We start from the raw sequence: 18,529 nt of genomic DNA, 5'->3' as shown, positions 1-18,529 counted from the left end.
GTATACACACCATGCGCCAACGGGCCTTGGCACAACAGCGGCAGCTCTACGGAGTGTTCAAGTGAGAAACATTTGTTTCGAATTTTGGTGGACGAACAAATCGGTGGTGCCGAAAAACGTGGCCTGCGCCGATGGTGTTTGAACCATCGAGGGCTCCGGAAGCAGCAGCTGAGCCAGATCAGCCAGTCTTGCCAACTCTCAGTTGCCGGACTCCGTGCTGCAGCTAGCAGCACTGGCACCAGCCGGAAATATTTTTCCGCCGATACCCGTTACTTCCAGTTCTGTCAAGGGCATGACTGGAATCCATTGCCAGGTGATGACTTTTTACTTTATGTGTTATTTTGCTGCCGAGTTGTTCAGAACTTTTCAGCCCCGATCTGTCCATGTCTACATGTCGGCCATCCGCAAACTTCAGGTGGAAGTTGGCTTTACCTACCCGTCGGGCCCAATGACTCTCCTCGCAAGGTTCCTGTCGGGCATCAACAGGTCATCATCGACACAGCGTCATCGCCTGCTGATAACCACTCAACTTCTCAGGGAGATTAGCCGGCATGTTGCCTTTCCACGGATGTGGCACCCGCGGCTCATGACAAGGCCATGCTAAGGGCAAACTGACTGCTTGATTTTAGCTTTACATAACCGCAGTCAGTCCAGCACAATACGCCAATCGTATTTCACTATAACTCGCGTGTCATAATTGGGGATATGGGCTGCTCGGCCCTATATCCCTGATATGCCAAATAGACGAAAAGTGTGTTCTGAGCCTGTATCGCGTATAATAGGTTCATCGTAAAACAAATAATAAAAGTCTTAAAAATCAGGGTTCACGTGACACTCGGGTTCCAGCCAAGTTTTCCGCATCCGCAGGAACGCTACCCCCCTCTCGAATCATAGTATAGTGGACTCTGCAATGAACAGATTATGAAACTCCCTGCAGATTTACTACGGTCATTTCTGGTGACTGGTCTTGGGGCACCGTGGAAGCTGTGACTGGTTGCCAAGTTTAGTTTTGTGACTGATCATGGGGCATTTGTGACTACTTCGAAGCACAGCTCTGATTGATCACAGAGTCTTACTGTTGTGAATATTTATATCGATTGAGAAGTCAAGCAGCCACGGGGCGCTGGCCTTGCAGCTGTGAGTATGCATACGGTACATATTCACATGACTCTATTGTATGCTGGACACTGCTGGTCCATTGTTGCAGTGTGTAAGTGAACTGCAGAACCTATTCCGTGATGAAACACCTACTCTTGAAAGACTGAATGTTTGAGCTAATAGTCTTTTACTTCACTCTCATGCTGCTCATATAATTATACCATACGCCAGAAGACCCTAAGTAAAGTTAGTTCTAAGATTTTGTGGACCATGTGACCATGTGGTACTTTCACTCTACAGCCAAGTCAACCTCTTCGTCAACACACAGGGTTTTCCTCAGACACAAGCGAATGGTTTACTCCACTCTGGAGAAGAACACAGTTTGCTCTCTCGAACACCAACCGCAGATGACTACGGAATGTAGGAAGTGCAACAACTGCTAGAATATTGAACTGTCGTCCACACAAAACAAATAAAGACAACTGAAAACCAAAACACATGCAACTGCCAACATGCATGTAACAGCGACTGCAAGCCAGAACTACAGACTCCGCGCAGGGAGGAACAGGGGAAACAGAGGTAACGCTTCTGACTCCGAGAGCTTCGAATAGCAGTGGACAAAACAATACATCAACCTTACGTGTCACCTTGCGCTACCGCAAACGAACACCTATGGATGCACAGTGCAGCACAGACTCAGTGCATGCACGGTGTAATAACTGGAGTACATGTAAACCGACAACGGTCACCTTGCACCCTATGCAGTAAAATACATAGGCTTAACGTGAAAGGTAACGCGGGCGAGCGCGAGTCGTACGCGCTCGCGGACGTGCCTGACACGTGAAACAAAAAGATTTTTTTGGCGGGTAGTCGGCAAAAATTAAGTGACGGTCCCTTTAGTCCTTCGCGTTCGGCGAAGAACTAAAGGGACCGATTCAGGGCAGATCGTGACATGATGGTGACTCTGATTGGTGACCCATGCGAGAACAGACATTACACTTGCGGGTGGCCTTGCACTGAGTTGACCGGTGCCCTGTGCGCAAACACACAAAGCAACGCTTCTGTTCAATCAGTTATTCTTTCCGCTGTGCTACTGTTGTGTATTTCGCGCAGTCACCACATACCATGCTTGATGTTTCAAGCACCATCGGCGCAGGCCACGTTTTTCGGCACCGACGATTTGTTCGTCCACCAAAATTCGAAACAAATGTTTCTCACTTGAACACTCCGTAGAGCTGCCGCTGTTGTGCCAAGGCCCATTGGCGCATGGTGTGTATACTCCAAATCTACATGTATGATGATGGGTCACTGCTGACGTTTCTGCTCTTGGACAGTGCAACGCCGCATGAAGATATGTTGTGGCTCCACAATCGCTGAGAACGCTAGTGTGCGTCCATGAAATACTAAAACACAATAGGCGCGGCGCAGCTAACGCCCACTTGGATGAATCGGAGTGGTGGCGAGTGCATTCTCCTTCCTCGGTGAACACTGCTGGTCACCCTGTTTGATGATCCACCAAACACCATCGGTGCAGGCCGCGTTTTTCGGAACCAGCCATTTATTCGTCCACCAACAATTGAAATTAATGTTTCTCACTTGAACACTCTGTAGAGCTGTCGCTGTCATGACAAGGCCGTGTATACTCCAAATCTACATGTAGGATGAAGAGTAACAGTTACTGCTGATAATGAAGTTTGCGCTCGTGGACAATACAACGCTGTGTGAAGTAAATTGTGGCTCCACAATCGCTCTGAATGCTAATGTGTGTCCATGGAATACTAAAACACAATAGGCGCGGTGCAGCTAACGCCCAACGTGGATGAAACGGACAACAGCAGCGGCTAGAGCGTTCTCCTTCCTCGGTAAACACTGTACAAGACATTATGCTTGATGATTCACCAAACACCATCGTTGGGGGCCAAGTTTTCCGGCGCCAGCGAGTTGTTCGTCCACCAACTAACTTTGATGAGTCTTTCTTCAACACTTCGTAGAGCAGCCGCGCAAGGCCTTTCCTTTGCGTTAGGGTAGCGATCCTTCCTAGATGATGTCGCTATTCATTGTTACTTTTTACTACAATGAGTAGTGTTTCTCCGAAAATAAAGTCAGCTGCCTGGGCATTAGACTTAGTACTGCCTAGGCCTAGCGCCTAGCGCCTGGACTTGTAAAAAAATTGATTTTGCAAGTCTTCAATCATGTCTGCATGTACGCGCTATCCAATCCAGCCATGGCATGTGGCGTGAACAGATTGCTTGACGTGAAAGGTAGCGCGGGCGAGCCACGGGTGTTTGCAGTGCATGAACTCTGGCCAGTCGTCCCCGTACGCAAAATGCGTACGCATTCGGATCTACCGTACATTTCCTCGTGTTTTGGGCGAACCTGAGCGGTACGACGCTGTCGAATTGGGCCTGAATTTGCCCTGAACCAGCCGCTATCGAAGTAAAATTAGGTGTTTTGAAGACCACACGGGAACACTGCGGCCATGTCTTCTTTCCTGCGTTGTTTGTTTGAAAATCGGAGCGTTTTTGAGCTCGTAGTTTCGTCTTCGTTGTGGAATGGCCGTGCGTACATTCTCCTTGGAATTACCAAAGTCACACCCCGTTTCTTACATTACCAGGAGTTTTGCCGGCAGCCACGATAGTTTTTATCCCTGCTTCCATACATCCTTTCATTGAATAGCCAAACGAAACTTTGTGGCGCGCCTTAGTTTTTTGTGGCGCGGGGTCTCAAGTTTGTCACTTCGAGTTGTACACAACAGCCACATCATCTCAAAGGACCAAAAACACCAAGTGAGCAAAGTATTTCAACGTTGCGATTTTGCCTGACCTACTGTGAAGATGGAGACTTCTACTCGGTAGCAGATACTCGTATCAATAAGCTGGGAGGGAGAGCGTGGCGAGTAAAATGTTGGGATGAAAAGAGCCACATTCTCTCTCGGAAAAGTCGTCGTTCTCACACACGTACACTTGCTCTACCCAGATCTGCCAGAAGGCTAGATTTTGCATGCACGTGCGAGATTCGCATCCGCCGCGCACATAGCCAGAGTCGAAATATTTGTACTCTCGGATTTGCCGCCATCTTGACGAGTGGCCGCTGCGAAACACCCGTGGAGCGCGAGTCGTACGCGCTCGCGGACGTGTCTGGCACGTGAAACGAAAAGATTTTTTTGGCGGGTAGTCGGCAAAAATTAAGTGACGGTCCCTTTAGTCCTTCGCCTGTAAGTAAGTTTGTATCCCTGGTGATGTTTGTGCCTGGAGAGCACTATAAAAAGTAGAATAATAAGTATGATATTGCACGGTTCCGAGGGGATTATCTTTCAAATCCCCTGTAGGCGCGCAGCGCCGCGGGGATTATGAAAAAATAATCCTCGCGGACACTGTGTCCTGACCACCCTTTTCAGGCGATCAGTGTGGTAGATCTACACGTTTTGTGTGCTGTTTTGTGTGCTGCTTGACTTGTACAAAGACCGGTGCTACCATGTTGTGTTTTCTATGTCATTTCATGCTGGTCAAGTTGTTGTTTCTGTCCTTGTGATCGTCGTCTCCCCGCTGTCTTTTGTTGCTCTGGCTGTGCATTCGACAGCCTGTATGTAATAATACTTAATAGTATTTTAGTAGCGTTTACAGTGCGATAACTTGCGTAGTCACAGTAGCTAGAATAGGTGTAGGTAACGTGCTGTTTGTGTTCTAGAACGACGAGTAGCTAAGCTTGTTTGACATGGACGAAGATCTGGTTTCATGGGAAGTGTCTGATGAGGAGTATTATGAGCTTTGCTGCTCACTTGTTCCGGATGCTCCGGAGAAAAACTGCGACACAGATACTACAAGTAATGAATTTGACGAGCTTTGCTGCTCGCTAGTTCAAGATGTGGAGGATGAAGAGTTTGATGAGCTTTGTTGTTCGCTTGTCCCTGATGCTGATGATAATGCTGATGCTGATGATGATGCTGATGGAGCAAAGGACGATAATAATCATAATAGTGTCCCGGATGAGTCTTCCAGTTCCACGAATGATAACGCCAGTACTCGCTTTGCCCTGGTTTCGGACGAACAGGTTAGCGCCATGGCAAAGTCAAGTGTGCCCAAGAACACCAGAAAAAAATGGCCTGGGCCGTTTCAATTTGGGACAAGTGGAGATCATCAAGGGATTCAGCACAGTATCCAAACGAAAAAATGAAAAATGCAGCCGCTCGTCCAATTGTGGAGTTAGACGACATTGAGCTGGTGTGGCTCCTGCAAAGGTTTGTCCTCGAAGTCCGTGACGGTGGCGGCCAGGAGTACTGTGCCAAAACCGTCCACGAGATAATGGTTGAGCTGCAGAGAGCTGTCAGGACAAAGCGGCCTGACTGCAGCTTCTTTTGCTCCTGGGAATTCAAGTCGTTCCAGGACGTAATGGATGGCCTCATGAAGCAATCTGCAAGATTTGGCCAACCAAAGACGAAGCAGGCCCTGGCAATATGGCCTAAAGATGAAGATGTTCTTTGGAAGTCGGGTGTGTTGGGCGGAAGAAACCCAAAGCAGCTTGTTGACACGATGTTTTATCTTGTTGGCAAGAATTTTGCACTGCGCAGCGGAGAAGAGCACCGTGCGTTGCGCTTTGGTTCCACCAGCCAGATCAAGCTGGTGGAGAAGGACGGGGAGCGCCCGTACCTTCTGTACACGGAGGAAGTTTCGAAGAGTTACCAGGGTGGTCTCAAGACCCGGAAACTGACCCCCAAAACGGTCAAAGCCTTCAATAATCCGCAGTGCCCCGAGCGGTGCATTGTCTCACTCTTCAAAACCTACACGGACAAGCGTCCAGATAGCAATGAGTTTTATCTCAAGCCGCTGAGAAAACCAACCGAGGAGAAATGGTTTTCAGTACAACCAGTTGGGAAGAATACCTTGCGCACCATGGTGTCGGACATGTGTGCCCGTGCTGGCCTGAAGGGCTACTACACCAATCACTCTCTCCGCCGAACGTGTGCCACCGTCCTCTACGATGAGGGCATGGACGAGCAGCTGATTAAAGAACACACCGGTCACCGCAGCGAGTCCGTCCGAGCCTACAAGACGACGTCGCATAAAAGCGAGATGTGTGCATCTGATGTGCTCAATGGTTGTAAGGAGAGCACTCCTCACACAAAGAAGTCAGAACCGGAAGCCGAAGAGAAGGCACAGCTCAACCCTGCATCAGCGGCGCACTCAGGAATGTCCAAGCCTGCTGAAGGTGCAGCTAGTGAGCCTGTTGAGCCAGATGCAAAGAGGTCTCCTCTCGCAAGCATCGGCAACATCTATGCACAGCAAGGAGCTACCATGATCATCAACATGAAGTAGCATATCCTCATTAACGCCACTCTATTACATGTACCGGTAGGACTGTAAATATACAGTAGTGATGGATCACCGACGTACCGGATGACTGACTGCCGTTTCGAATGGAAAAAGAGACCTGCAACAGTGTACATGCAACTGCACTGGATATCAGTGTTCGTGACAATGGTCAGTATTTTCAAAGATAATGGGAAGCAGGCGCACAGATGCGTAGCACGTCCAGCCTGCCCACACACCTAGCGTACATTGAAATACCATCACAGAGAGCGAACCTAGAAGAAAAAAAGGTCAACCATTAAAATTAGTAAATTACCCAAGATCAAAATTGAATATTAACGAGGTTAGTAAGAACAAGGATTTGAATTTTGGCTAGAAATATTTGCTTGCAATTTCAAAGATTCGAACTGAGTGGACATTTACAGTACCACTAGTGCAGATACGTGAAAATTCACCTCCAGCATTTGCGAATGCAATATACGGGATAACATTGATAAGTCAAATGTTCACTGACCGGCCACCATTGGCAGTGAGCAGCGGCCAGTTGTTGAGCGAGCTACTGAACATGCCTGCCGCCATCATGCACTTGCACGCTACGAGAATGATGAAAGTTAACCGCCGGAGAGCATGCAGCCGCTGATTGTTAATTCACGAGTTCATTTAGCTAAGGCGGCCGTGGAGCGCAGTGTGCCAACACGACATGGGTTACAGGATGGTGCAGCACTTGCAGCACTTCAGACAGCAGCAACATTGGGTCTTGCGCTGTAGTTCGCGCGCTTGCCGTAGCTTCTCCACTGCCTGGTGCGTGTATTCGGTAGTATTGTCAACATTAAACTCTATACGATCGATCATCTCCCCCTACGAGAACAGAAAATCAGACAAAGAGACAGTGTAGGGAATGAAATCATTTCTCGTTTGCCTACTACTGCACCCTGATCAATGGGGTACAAAGAAACTCAAACACCCACGGAGTCACCATAGACAGACTGCATTGGCTTCAGCGGGACTCCATGCCCACAAGGCCAACCACCCGGTGAAATAATCTGTCGGCACTTGGAGGATATAATCATTGAACCAAACAGGCCTGCGGGCCGACATTTGACAACATGTTCAGAGGCGTTATCAATGTATTGTGTACGCTCTCCCATTAGTATCCAGGCTGGCCAGATTTACCAAAACATTTGATCATACTTTGCACAGGCGGACTATAAAGGACGGCTACACTGAGTGATGATTTAGTGACAGCAAAAGTCATGTCCAAGAAGTCACAGTGTATAATGTGTGTCCGGGATAAGAACATCAACTGAAGTAAACAGTACTGGTGGTGTCCCTACCTCCCCCCCCCCCCCCCCTCCCCTAACACACATACACCACACCCTCCCTTTCCTCAAGCTCGCCCACTAAGGACCAGAAAAGATCCCTAGGAAAATCTGATCCGGACACACCAGCCCAGCAAACAAGACGGTCTAACCTCTTACGTGTGCATATTCCCATGGACACCCGGGGCCATGCTAGAGCGGCTAAACCCCAACCGTATGCAGGTAACAGCTGCAGAACCGTGCCGTCATTGCATCACCAGCACGGACGGCACTGCACAGCCAGAGCATCACTAATACATGTGGGAATGTGCAATCAGAACGCACATCGCTGCTCTAGCCATGATGACAGACAGCCTAGACGGTTCACCCATGCAGCCAGTATCAAATCCCTTGTGCTACTAGCCTGTCCCTGCGGGAATTTGCGGAAAAAGTCATCGAAAACTTGCGCAAGAAATTGCGGCAGAAAACAACAAAAGATGCGGCGAAAAGTGCGGAAAGATGCGGAACTTGCCAGGAACTCGCGGAATTATTGGCGGGAAATTGCGGATTTGGGCCAAATCACGTAATTTGTTGCATCATTAGAATCGCTATTTGCGTACTGTGCAAATAACCCACGTACAGAATCATAGAAAGCACTGTATACTGCGTGAAAAGTGCAGAAAAATGTAAAAAGAAGTGCAGAAAACAACAAAAAACGCGGGAAATCGGGGACTTTTCAGAAATTTGCGGGTTTTGGCCAAAATCGCGGAATTTGTTGCATCCGTGGAATCGCGATTTCCTGGAGGGACAGACTAGCTTGAAGTACTACCATAGTAGTAGTAGTCATACGCAAATACAGGAGATGCAAGGCTGCTTCCACCTTAACTGTATAAGTTTCACCTGTAGGACGATCATCAGACAGTAGTAGTCATGCCAATAAGAGGGGCTTAGTTTGAGGGGCTTCCCCACGGTCGAAGATCTGCTTACCTGTCTTTCAACTAGTATCGCCATGTCTTGGAACATGGAGTGAAGCTCCTGAGCAATACAACCAACATAAGAAGCACACACGCGGCACAGATATACATGTAGAAGCAATTAAATTCACAATTGACTGGATGCAACAGAAACCACTGTTCGGACAGTGTCTGTGTGCAGTAAACCCGGAAACCTTTGCAATCTGGAATGCTTCGCGGCTTTCGCAATGGGTGTGACATCGCAAAAGTAAGCCGGTGCAGCCGTAGAACTGTTGTGAATAGACTGAAGAAATTGACTCCAATCGCAAACACGTCAACTGGTGCAAATTGTCTGTGCTCGCAAATCGTAAACTAAAACCGGTATAAAAGTTTCCCGCTTTACCGAATAGTACTGTAAAGCGTGAAATTTTCGCAGCGTTTTTAGTTCGCGTTTTCAGAATCCGGACAGGTTTGCGAGGTTTTAATTTTGCGATTGCAGAATGGCATTCTTGCTAAACCTGTGGCATTCTTGCTAAACCTTTCATGGATCTCCTTTTCGCGCTGTCTAAATTTCACGATTTCCACGTGGTCGCGAACTTTGCAGAAATTAGACCATCGCAATAATTTCACGGTTTACAGAAACACATGTGCAGGTTTGTGTTCAGACCCCACAAGACCACATGACCAGCACTCCAGTACTCTGATGATGAGTAGCTTTTAAGGGGAAGTATGGTCCAGAATCATAATCTCACGACTCGTAGTCTTCAGGGTGCTAAGTCAAATGGTCTTGGTCCGAGGAAGCTGAGACACTCCCTTCCTCCTTTACTAAGCTCCCAATCAAACTCGCCACTAGCAACCCGAAACTGGGTGACTGTGCCCTACTAGATGGGGATTTGTAAGCAAAATGTCACTAAAAGCGCCGTTTCATTCTTGTAAAAGCACGGATGAACGTGATTGGCCCGTATGTTGTAGTCTTTTGGACCGTCTGAGTCAACTGGTTTTGGTCCGAGAAGGCGCGATGCAGCGTTCGGCCCTTATTCCCAATCGAACACAGTTGAGTACGCGGTCGCGTGCTCATGCATACACTAGTCACCGAGCCTGCACGCTACAACTTACAGCCTGTTTATAAGTCTGTCACTTGAGTTGACCCTTGGTATGAATGTTGTAGGAGCACCCAAAGAAGAGTCAACAATCGTTGCCCAGCAGGGAATATGGAGTCAAGGAATGCACATTAGTCTCCAGCCCTGGTACTCCACGATCAAGCGACTCGTCACAGCCTGAGAAGAAACCTAGCCAGGTCGCTTCTAGCAGCAGCAGCAGCAGCTCCATAATAAATATATACAGTCCGTATCGCCTATAAGGTTGGCGGCTATAGTAATATACCGGATATAGTGGTCAATTTCTCAAAATTCATTTTCATTTGCCATAACTAAGTATACACAGTTATCGCGTATAGTAATAATCGTCTGTAGTAATATATCGCCTATAGTGATCAAATTCACATTTCAAAAGACCTTTATTACATTATTTTTGCCTCGGTTATAGTGATTGATGTAGAATCAAGTGATGTCATAGGAGAACAGGGTGTTACTTCTTCGTGAAGAACTTGTCCAGTGTCTCAGTGAGTGTTGTTTGGTGAGTTTTGCTCGTACAAGTTGCCAAAGTATGCCTCCATCATGAGGAAATGCTAATTTTGTGTGTCAGGAGCTACAGCCAGCTACATGACATTGTACATGTATGTAGTGCGTATGTGCACGGTGCGCTGAGTCGTTTGACACCCTACTCGCATCCATTGCATGCAGTATCGGTCATAGTAATATATCGCTTATAGTGATAAAATGCTCAAAATCAAACACCAACGCTGTAGGCGATACTGACTGTAGTTAGTTATAGCCGTGAATCAAGCTACAGCTTGCACAATAGCGTTCAGGTTTTAGATTCGCTCAGTTATGGAGGGAATGTTACGTTTCTTACTCTTATTATTCGATAGTACCATGTATGTGTGATGTGTGATAGAATGCATGACTGCTGTACTGCTGGAGGGTGCACGCACCCTGCTCTTTTGTTGGCGCTGCCTCTCCACTAAATAGGGTGCAAGGTGACCGTCGTCGGACTACATGCAGTCCACTTACTACGCCGTGCATGCATGCACTGACTGTGCGGTACTGTGCATTCATAGGTGACCGTTTGCGGTAGCGCAACGTGACACGAGACGTTGATGTGTTGTTTTGTCCGCTGCTGTTTCGAAGCTCTCGGAGTTGGAAGCGTTACCTCCATTGGCACTTGTGCTTCACTACGTAGAGTCTGTAGTTCTGGCTTGCAATTGCTGTTGCATGCATTCTGGCAGTTGCTTGTGTTTTGGTTTTCATTTGTAGTTGTTCGTTGTTGTGTGTGGACGAGAGTTGCATGTTCTAGCTGTTGTTACGTTCCGTAGACTTTTAGTTACTGCTGTTTATGATTGAGAGTGTGAATTGTGTTCTGCCCCGGAGCCGTGGAGTAAACCATTCACTTGTGTGTGCGGAAAACCCTGTGTTGGTGATGTCTGTTGACCTGGGTGTAGAGGACAAGTAACATCCCCCCCCCCCCCCCCCCTGCATGATCCCCGTAGCACGTTTAATAGTCAAGTCTTGCATTGTGCCGCTAATAACACCTTCATTCTGCACTCTCATAGTATGTCAGCGCTAGGGACCGTGCAGTTTAGATGAGTTTGTTACACCATCAACATCGCCATTCCCCGTTGTATGATAGCCATCACTTCTAATGTTGCCAGTTGTAACTGCGCAATGCCATGTGCATGAAACTCGGAGTAAGAACACTATCGACCTGACGTGGTAATAGGACACGCATTGAGCCCACATTGAGCACACATTGAGTCCACGTTCAGCCCACACGTGCGCACGCAAACATGTCTTGGTTTTACTTACTATGATGCTCGTCTCCAGGGACAGAATGGCATTGTGTCGCTCCTGTATTTCATTGTACGCCATCTTGGCCTGCGCAGTCTCCATTAGAATCTGCACATCACGTGACGGAGGCAAAGCAGAGCATGGAACATAATATAGCAACAGTAATGTACCGGTAGTCATTATGGGTACGACAGGATTGGCAGACCTATACACACTTTCCAATGTAGCTGCAGATTGGCCGACACTGAGTATCCCATGGCTTGTCATCTCTCTATCATGTTTTCTCACCCCCCCCCCCCTCTATCTCTCTCTCTCTCTCTCTCTCTCTCTCTCTCTCTCTCTCTCTCTCTCGTGCATACATGCACACACATGTATAGATAATATTATTACGCAACCCCTCACCACCCCCCCCCCCCCCACACACATCAACTGTTGAGATACACTCATACCACAGCCATGCAGCAGAGTGCTGACAGCGCTACTTGCATTAAAGTTAATTGCGAGTACCTACTGATACCTGGTCCCATTCCCGGCTACTAGTATCCAACACCGCTATAGCAAGAGTGGACACTGCTCAACCAGCACGTACTTACACCTTCTATCACCTTCTATCACCTTCTATCACCTTCTATCACCTCTCTGCTGTATTTTAATTCATTGTGCATGTTCATTTGATTTTGCCCGTATTTCATCTATTGATAAGGCATGAAAGTACAGTCAAACCTCGTTAGAACGAACATTGATAAGGTGAACTATCCTTTGGTACGAACTAGGGCCAATCCTATGGTTGGCCAGGCATCATATCAAGTCAAATTTATTCGTTTACGACGAACTCTGTACGGCGAACTTTCGTGAAGACGAACTAATTTCAAGCGTGACTTGAACAAACTCAGCGTTATGTACGAACTTTCGGTCCCATGGGTACGCTGGCTGTATTTTTTTCCGATAGTCGAGGCCTCTTGTAACTAACGTTACCGGCAAAGCATGTTACAAGGCGGATGTAATGCTGTCATGAATTCATTGCACATTGCACTTACCTGTTGCTGGGTTATGTTATGAAAAAGAAAGTTTTATCGATAAAAGTTATGATTTGCCACAGCATGCACCTTCACATAAATACAATCCATATGATACGCAAATCAATTTTTTTGTCAGATCTCAGAGATCTGGATAAGAAGAACTCTGCATAAGACAAACAAACGTGCTCGGTCCCTTGAAGTTCGTCCTAACGAGGTTTGACTGTATACCAGTGAAAACTTTCAAAATGTTCAAGGACCTGAACCGTGTCCCCATTCTTCTCAGTAGCATTACTTACACCTTGTGTGAATATACCTGGATCACCGTTCTCCAGCATGTCTTCCACTTCTTCTGGTGACTTGTCGTTGCCTGTTATCTCCAACTGGCGCTGGATCCGATCTTTGCAGCGGTCCCGGTACTGGTTCTGTATCTGATGATACTCGGAGATTGTGTCCACGAATGTACGCGTCAGGGATGCATGCTACATACAGCAAAGGGAGTTGCATCATGCCATGTTAATGTCGGCAACAGTGGCACGTGAAGGAACGGCACAGAGAAGTTTCAACGGCTTGTCTTGGCTCATATACATGCACATGTATATGTACACATACACATGTACATGCGTATGTGTACATATATACATGTGCATGCGTATGTACATCAGCAAAGCAAGCGCCAGTGAAATAACATACCGGTACATGTACGCTAAGTTACATGATGATTGTACAGGTACGCTAGGACAGACACACACGTACACACACGTCCACATACATGTAGACACACGCACACATACACACACATGCATAGACACACACACACACACACACACACACACACACACACACACTACTACTACTACTACTATTGAGAGCTGCCAGGATTGGCCACGCCGCTCCCAGATGGGAGGTACTGTCAGAGAGGTTAGGGGGGAGGAAGGCAATGCTCCAAGTGGCGTTCCAGATCTTGCCGCCTCCGGAACCGTCGGTTGTGGCAAACTTGGCAGTGAAATTTGAATTGTTGGCGTTCAGACACACACACACAAACACACACACACACACACACACACACATACACACACATGCATGAAACCGTGGGTGCAATGTGTTGTATGATGACAACTCTTCTTTATTATACAACGTAATATCCACAGTCATACTACACAATCATACATGTCCATACCTGTGCCTTTTGAATCCGATAGTCGGCAGAGGACCGATTGACCCCATCCTTGTCTAGGCTCATTTCCATGGCTGCACACAGAAACAAAATAACATCTTTTTATGCACCATCAACAAAATCATTTAATGAATTTCAGTTGTCCATTGTTCCCACTGAAGTTCAAGGAAGAGGCTGGTGATGGGAAGGGCAGCAAGCAAGTCCATGTGTCACATTACGCCGATACATCAATCATTGCAGGGTATGACCCGTACCTTTTAGCTTGTTCTGAATGGTCTTTGACCGCTTCTTGATGCTATCCGTCAGTCTCTCCAACGACATCTTGTGTTCTAGAATAAGTCAGTGATTGCATACAACAATCAGGATGGTGACAAAAGCAACAGCAAGAAAAACAGCACCAGGAGCAGCAGCAGCGGGAACCTCTTTTTGGTCATGTACCACTGTGATGACAGGAACAACGACGAAGACAACGACAGCAACAACAACAACAACAACAACAACAACAGCAACAACAACAACAACAACAACAACAACAACAACAACAACAACAACAACAACAACAGCAGCAGCAGCAGCAACAACAACAACAACAGAAAAACAGCAAAAACAACAACAACAACAACAACAACAACAACAACAACAACAACAACAACAACAACAACAACAGCAACAACATCTCTTATTGGCCACTGGCTATCGTGAGAATAAAGATTTGAAACGGCAACAGCAGCAGCAGCAGGAACAGCAGCTGTTCAGCAAACACATCTTTCTCCGCCCGGCACTCGTCACTCTCACCTTGGTCTGGCTGTGCTGCGCTGAGTAGCGTGTTGTGTAGCTGGTGTGCCTGGTTAACTTCGGCACTTAGCTCAGTGATCTGTGAGCGGATACCTTCCACCTGAGTAGCAGTAAGAGGATAACAAGAAACTAACCTGGGTCCCAGGGTCTTAAAGATAGAGAGGTCACATTGAAAAGCAACAAGGAGAAACTTCGTGATTTTTTTAAACTGAGATTATGCACCAAATAACAGACAAGCCGAGGCACACAGAAAGGGCCATTGCAAAAGATCAGGAGATGGCATGGTCATAGAACGGGTCATGTGGGTCCTGTAATAATGCTAGTATGGCAGGTGGAGCAAGACTGAGCATACTGTGAAGTATGCACCAGTTACATGTGATGCTTGAGACACGCAGAGTGGAGATAATGGACCAGGTATGTTGTTGTGACTGCACGTTTCATGCAAAAAAAATAGATCATCAAAGAACAGGAAAATGTGTGTGTGTGTGTGTGTGTGTGTGTGTGTGTGTGTGTGTGTGTGTGTGTGTGTGTGTGTGTGTGTGTGTGTGTGTGTGTGTGTGTGCTAGAGATGGTTTTTGAGTGCTGGCGGGCTAGCTTCACATAAGTGTCTCTCTAACTCGGCTGCTGAAGTGGCGTCGGTCTCGTCTGTGGCATCGGCAGACTCGGTCCGGAAGCAGCGGGTTGCCCTGCTGCAGAGCGCATTGTCTCGGCTACGGTCGCTGCTGCAAGTCATCCCGTGGTTTCGACCTGCATAGCTGTGCTAATTTCCTGTCCAGGAAGTAGAGCGGCGTTTCTGGATCCAATGCTGAACTCAGTGCTGTCGACCCCTGCACAGGGGACACGTGACCATTTGATGGCAGTGTTACCAAGGACCAAGGTGTGTGTGTGTGTGTGTGTGTGCGTGCGTGCGTGCGTGCGTGTGTGTGTGTGTGTGTGTGTGTGAGAGAGAGAGAGAGAGAGAGAGAGAGAGAGAGAGAGAGAGAGAGAGAGAGAGAGAGAGAGAGAGAGAGAGAGAGAGAGAGAGAGAGAGAGAGAGAGAGAGAGAGGAGAGGAGAGAGAGATAGGTGATAGAGAGATACAAGATAACATCGTACCTCATCAAAGACGACAGAGAAATCACTGGGGTACTCCTCAAAGTATCCACCGCCATGGGGCCCAGCCTCTTCTGGCACTGCGCCCTTTACAAAAACAAAACAGGTTGACAATGGCAATGCAAGGATCGGCATGACAGAACACACAGCAGCAAACATAGACATCGTAGTGATCATCTGCCAGTATTGTCAAGACCTTCTCATTCCCTTGCGTACTGACACGTGCTGTTTGTGGATATTGTCATAGACTTTCGCACTTGCTTTGCCAGTCCAATTCTGTACTTGAAAGTGTTTTTTTCTGCAAACGCAAGTACAGTTCTACTCTGGTACTATCCTTGATCTTCAGTACCCTGGAGCATACATGTATCTAATCATATCTGACACGTAATATTTCACCTTGAGGCCTTGAGAGGACAGGAAGCTTCAGTTACACAAGTCCCGGCACTGTTTCAAATGCTTTTGGTCACAACTCCCGCAATGGACTGCACCACGGTATGCTGAAATCCCGCGCAGCAGCTTCCCCATTGGGTATAGGTCTACGCTCATTACTAGACAACCTCAGGGGTTTCAACACTCTTGCCTTATGTCGAGTTTTATCTACTATCAGGACTTGAACATTTTTTCTGCTGTTTTACATCATGCATATGTAGTATCCACTTCGGAAATGATGTATCCTTATTATAAGACAAAGCTTTCTCCCAGACCCTGTACAAGACAATTTTTTCCATCGTACCCCTATACAAGACAACATGAAACATCGATTGAGCTATCCATGGCCATTTGCTTTGGCTTGTAATGAGGGAATCGAACTTGTGGGACAGCTGAAGGCGGCGTTATAACAACATTTGTCTACAAACAAATCATCTCTTATCCCGGACGTGCATGGGACGACTGTCACATGCATTTCGTCCGGCGATTTTGAATGAGATTTGTCTTGTAACCTATGTGGTACTAACGAGGGTAGACGTGTATGACAGTAATCTCACCAAGGTGTGCGCCGCGGTGCCAGGATCAGACTAAATCAGTGTCTGCTCTAGGATTTCAAACCCGCCGGGCACATGTACACCTGGCGCGACCCGCGCAACCGGGTCAGAGCCGGGTACGTTCAAGTGCGGGCCGCAGAGTCGTGAAATATGTTACGACTCCCTGATGTACCGGTACACGTACTACTATGAACAGTGCGTACTGGGCACTCTGCCCGCATCTGGAGCCTGTAAGTGTGTGCTCCCGTCAAGTATAAAACAAGTTAAGTATTCGACGCGCACACTCCCAACCAGGTCGCAAGTGACCCGGAATTCGTTTTTCAAACGGGTCCAAGTACCCCAAGCGACACTGTGCCTCTCTATCTTGACGTGGGTTTGAACAATAACTCACATAACCGTGGATTCAAGCAGCTGGCGAGCAGATAGCCAGCCAGCATGTGCATAAATTCACTGATAGGCAGCGATCTGGCCTCTATACGCGGATTTACGGCAAAGTGGACTCGCATAGTATTCACCGTTTGCTATTTCAATTAGCCACCTAAGAAGTCATCTCTGTCAGTTGGCTATGGATGGAATGAACATTTCCTTTGCCCTTTTCACTCACTGTGCAGGGTGGCCTCACCACAACATATCAACATCATGCTGAATCAGGACCAGTGCTCTTTTTCTTTTTTAAGTTTTGTAATTCCCCTTCATTTTCTAGCATTTTGGAATGGAATTTTGTTGGCAAGGACTCAGGAGCGAAGTGTTTCTATGAGTATGAGCAGAACGCTGAGGTAAAGTAATAAGGCTGGTGTGAAACACGATCAGATGCATACTGAGTGTGCTCGGTCCCCTGATTCCCTGTTCTCGCCTGGCTAGGCTGCTGCATGCAGTGGCATTGCGATCTGCCTTACCGGAACCGCTCGTTGTAAGTCAGCAAGCCTGTCACGCATCTTGATCTGCCAGCAACACTGCCGCACCAGAGAACATTCGCAGAGGCCCCAATCCCCCAATCGGCCCAACTGTTACTTGTAGTACTCGAGCAGCAGCTACTTAGCAGGGACTGCGTTACATACAGCAGGTAGCAGATGCTGCTGTCTGACGATGTCCTGCTAGTGCTAGTGCTACCGCTACGCTAGCCAGCTGACTGACGACGTGCGTGTCGGCGACCAGAACACCATGAAACACTAGAACGTCTTGCTTGCAACGCTCTTCGCACACTGATTATCAACAGCGACCGATTCCAAACAGAGTAGATGTATGACAGTTCTGTTGCTCCTCGCTCGCACCGGTACGATTGGTGGGTGCTCGCAGCCGTACTGACTCAGTGACTACTGTGCTTCCTCGGTAGAGGTTTCGTAGTCAGACAGCCTGGCCTGTGCAAATTTAGAGCACAAACTGGATTTGCAATACCGGGGCCTGGGCCAGTTCGCCAAGACTGGCAAGAGTCAAGACCACCAAGAAAATTAACAAAATGGTACAATCTTGACATTGTATTGACTATTTTTAAATAAAATACTGCACTTGGAAGCTTCTTCTGCGGCGCCTGTAGTGTAGGCTGTACCTACAGTACAGCTGCATGAGCGGCACGCAACGGATACATTGTATTATGAATGATTGCGTTTCCGTGCGCTAAAAATATCCAGTTCCTGACCTCTTCATACAAGTCATGACAGACCTGTGTCTGTAATCTTGGTAATCACTGACTCTGTATATCTGCACCAGGTCAGTATCCAAATAGTTGATAAATATGGTGGTAAAGACACCAGGATAGCATCATAGCGGCTCAACGGAAAAAAACTGTGAAAGATTGGGTGTCGCTGAAGTCTTTCACGATAACCTTTACTTGTCTTTACCACCATATTTATCAACCATAAGTACAGCTGCAGTGGTGTCTTCAACTAAAAAAGTTACTTCATTCTCC

The 18,529-nt window shown here is 47.4% G+C and overlaps 2 protein-coding genes across 2 annotated transcripts; one reads left to right on the top strand and one right to left on the bottom strand.

Moving 5' to 3' along the window:
- The first annotated feature begins 5,267 nt into the window (after positions 1–5,267).
- On the top strand, positions 5,268–6,410 carry LOC135807386 (zinc finger MYM-type protein 2-like). Its single transcript, XM_065321237.1, has one exon. The coding sequence runs from the start codon at positions 5,268–5,270 to the stop codon at positions 6,408–6,410; it is 1,143 nt and encodes a 380-aa protein (XP_065177309.1).
- A 147-nt stretch (positions 6,411–6,557) lies between these two features.
- Positions 6,558–18,119, bottom strand: LOC135805512 (syntaxin-1B-like). Its single transcript, XM_065319550.1, has 9 exons — positions 17,520–18,119; positions 15,644–15,727; positions 14,550–14,649; positions 14,009–14,083; positions 13,758–13,828; positions 12,877–13,059; positions 11,580–11,669; positions 8,690–8,737; positions 6,558–7,262 (listed from the first exon to the last, which is right to left on the bottom strand). Exons 1-9 carry the CDS (start codon positions 17,556–17,558, stop codon positions 7,110–7,112), a joined length of 843 nt encoding a protein of 280 aa, XP_065175622.1. The 5' UTR covers positions 17,559–18,119; the 3' UTR covers positions 6,558–7,109.
- Positions 18,120–18,529: the final 410 nt, after the last annotated feature.

The sequence above is a fragment of the Sycon ciliatum genome, chromosome 1, assembly GCF_964019385.1.
Source record: "Sycon ciliatum chromosome 1, ocSycCili1.1, whole genome shotgun sequence".
Classification (NCBI taxonomy): Eukaryota; Metazoa; Porifera; class Calcarea; order Leucosolenida; family Sycettidae; genus Sycon; species Sycon ciliatum.
This window is presented reverse-complemented; position numbering and strand designations above follow the sequence as displayed.

Bases quoted from the DNA above. Each gene is read 5' to 3' on its own strand.
- LOC135805512 (XM_065319550.1), bottom strand. From the start codon at position 17,558: ATGCGTGACAGGCTTGCTGACTTACAACGAGCGGTTCCG. The intron at 13,060-13,757 runs GTATGGACATGT...TGCTGTATGTAG, and splicing joins ATCGGATTCAAAAGGCACAG to CATGCATCCCTGACGCGTAC. The intron at 11,670-12,876 runs GTAAGTAATGCT...CGTGATGTGCAG, and splicing joins CAGGTATATTCACACAAGGT to ATTCTAATGGAGACTGCGCA.
- LOC135807386 (XM_065321237.1), top strand. From the start codon at position 5,268: ATGAAAAATGCAGCCGCTCGTCCAATTGTGGAGTTAGACGACATTGAG.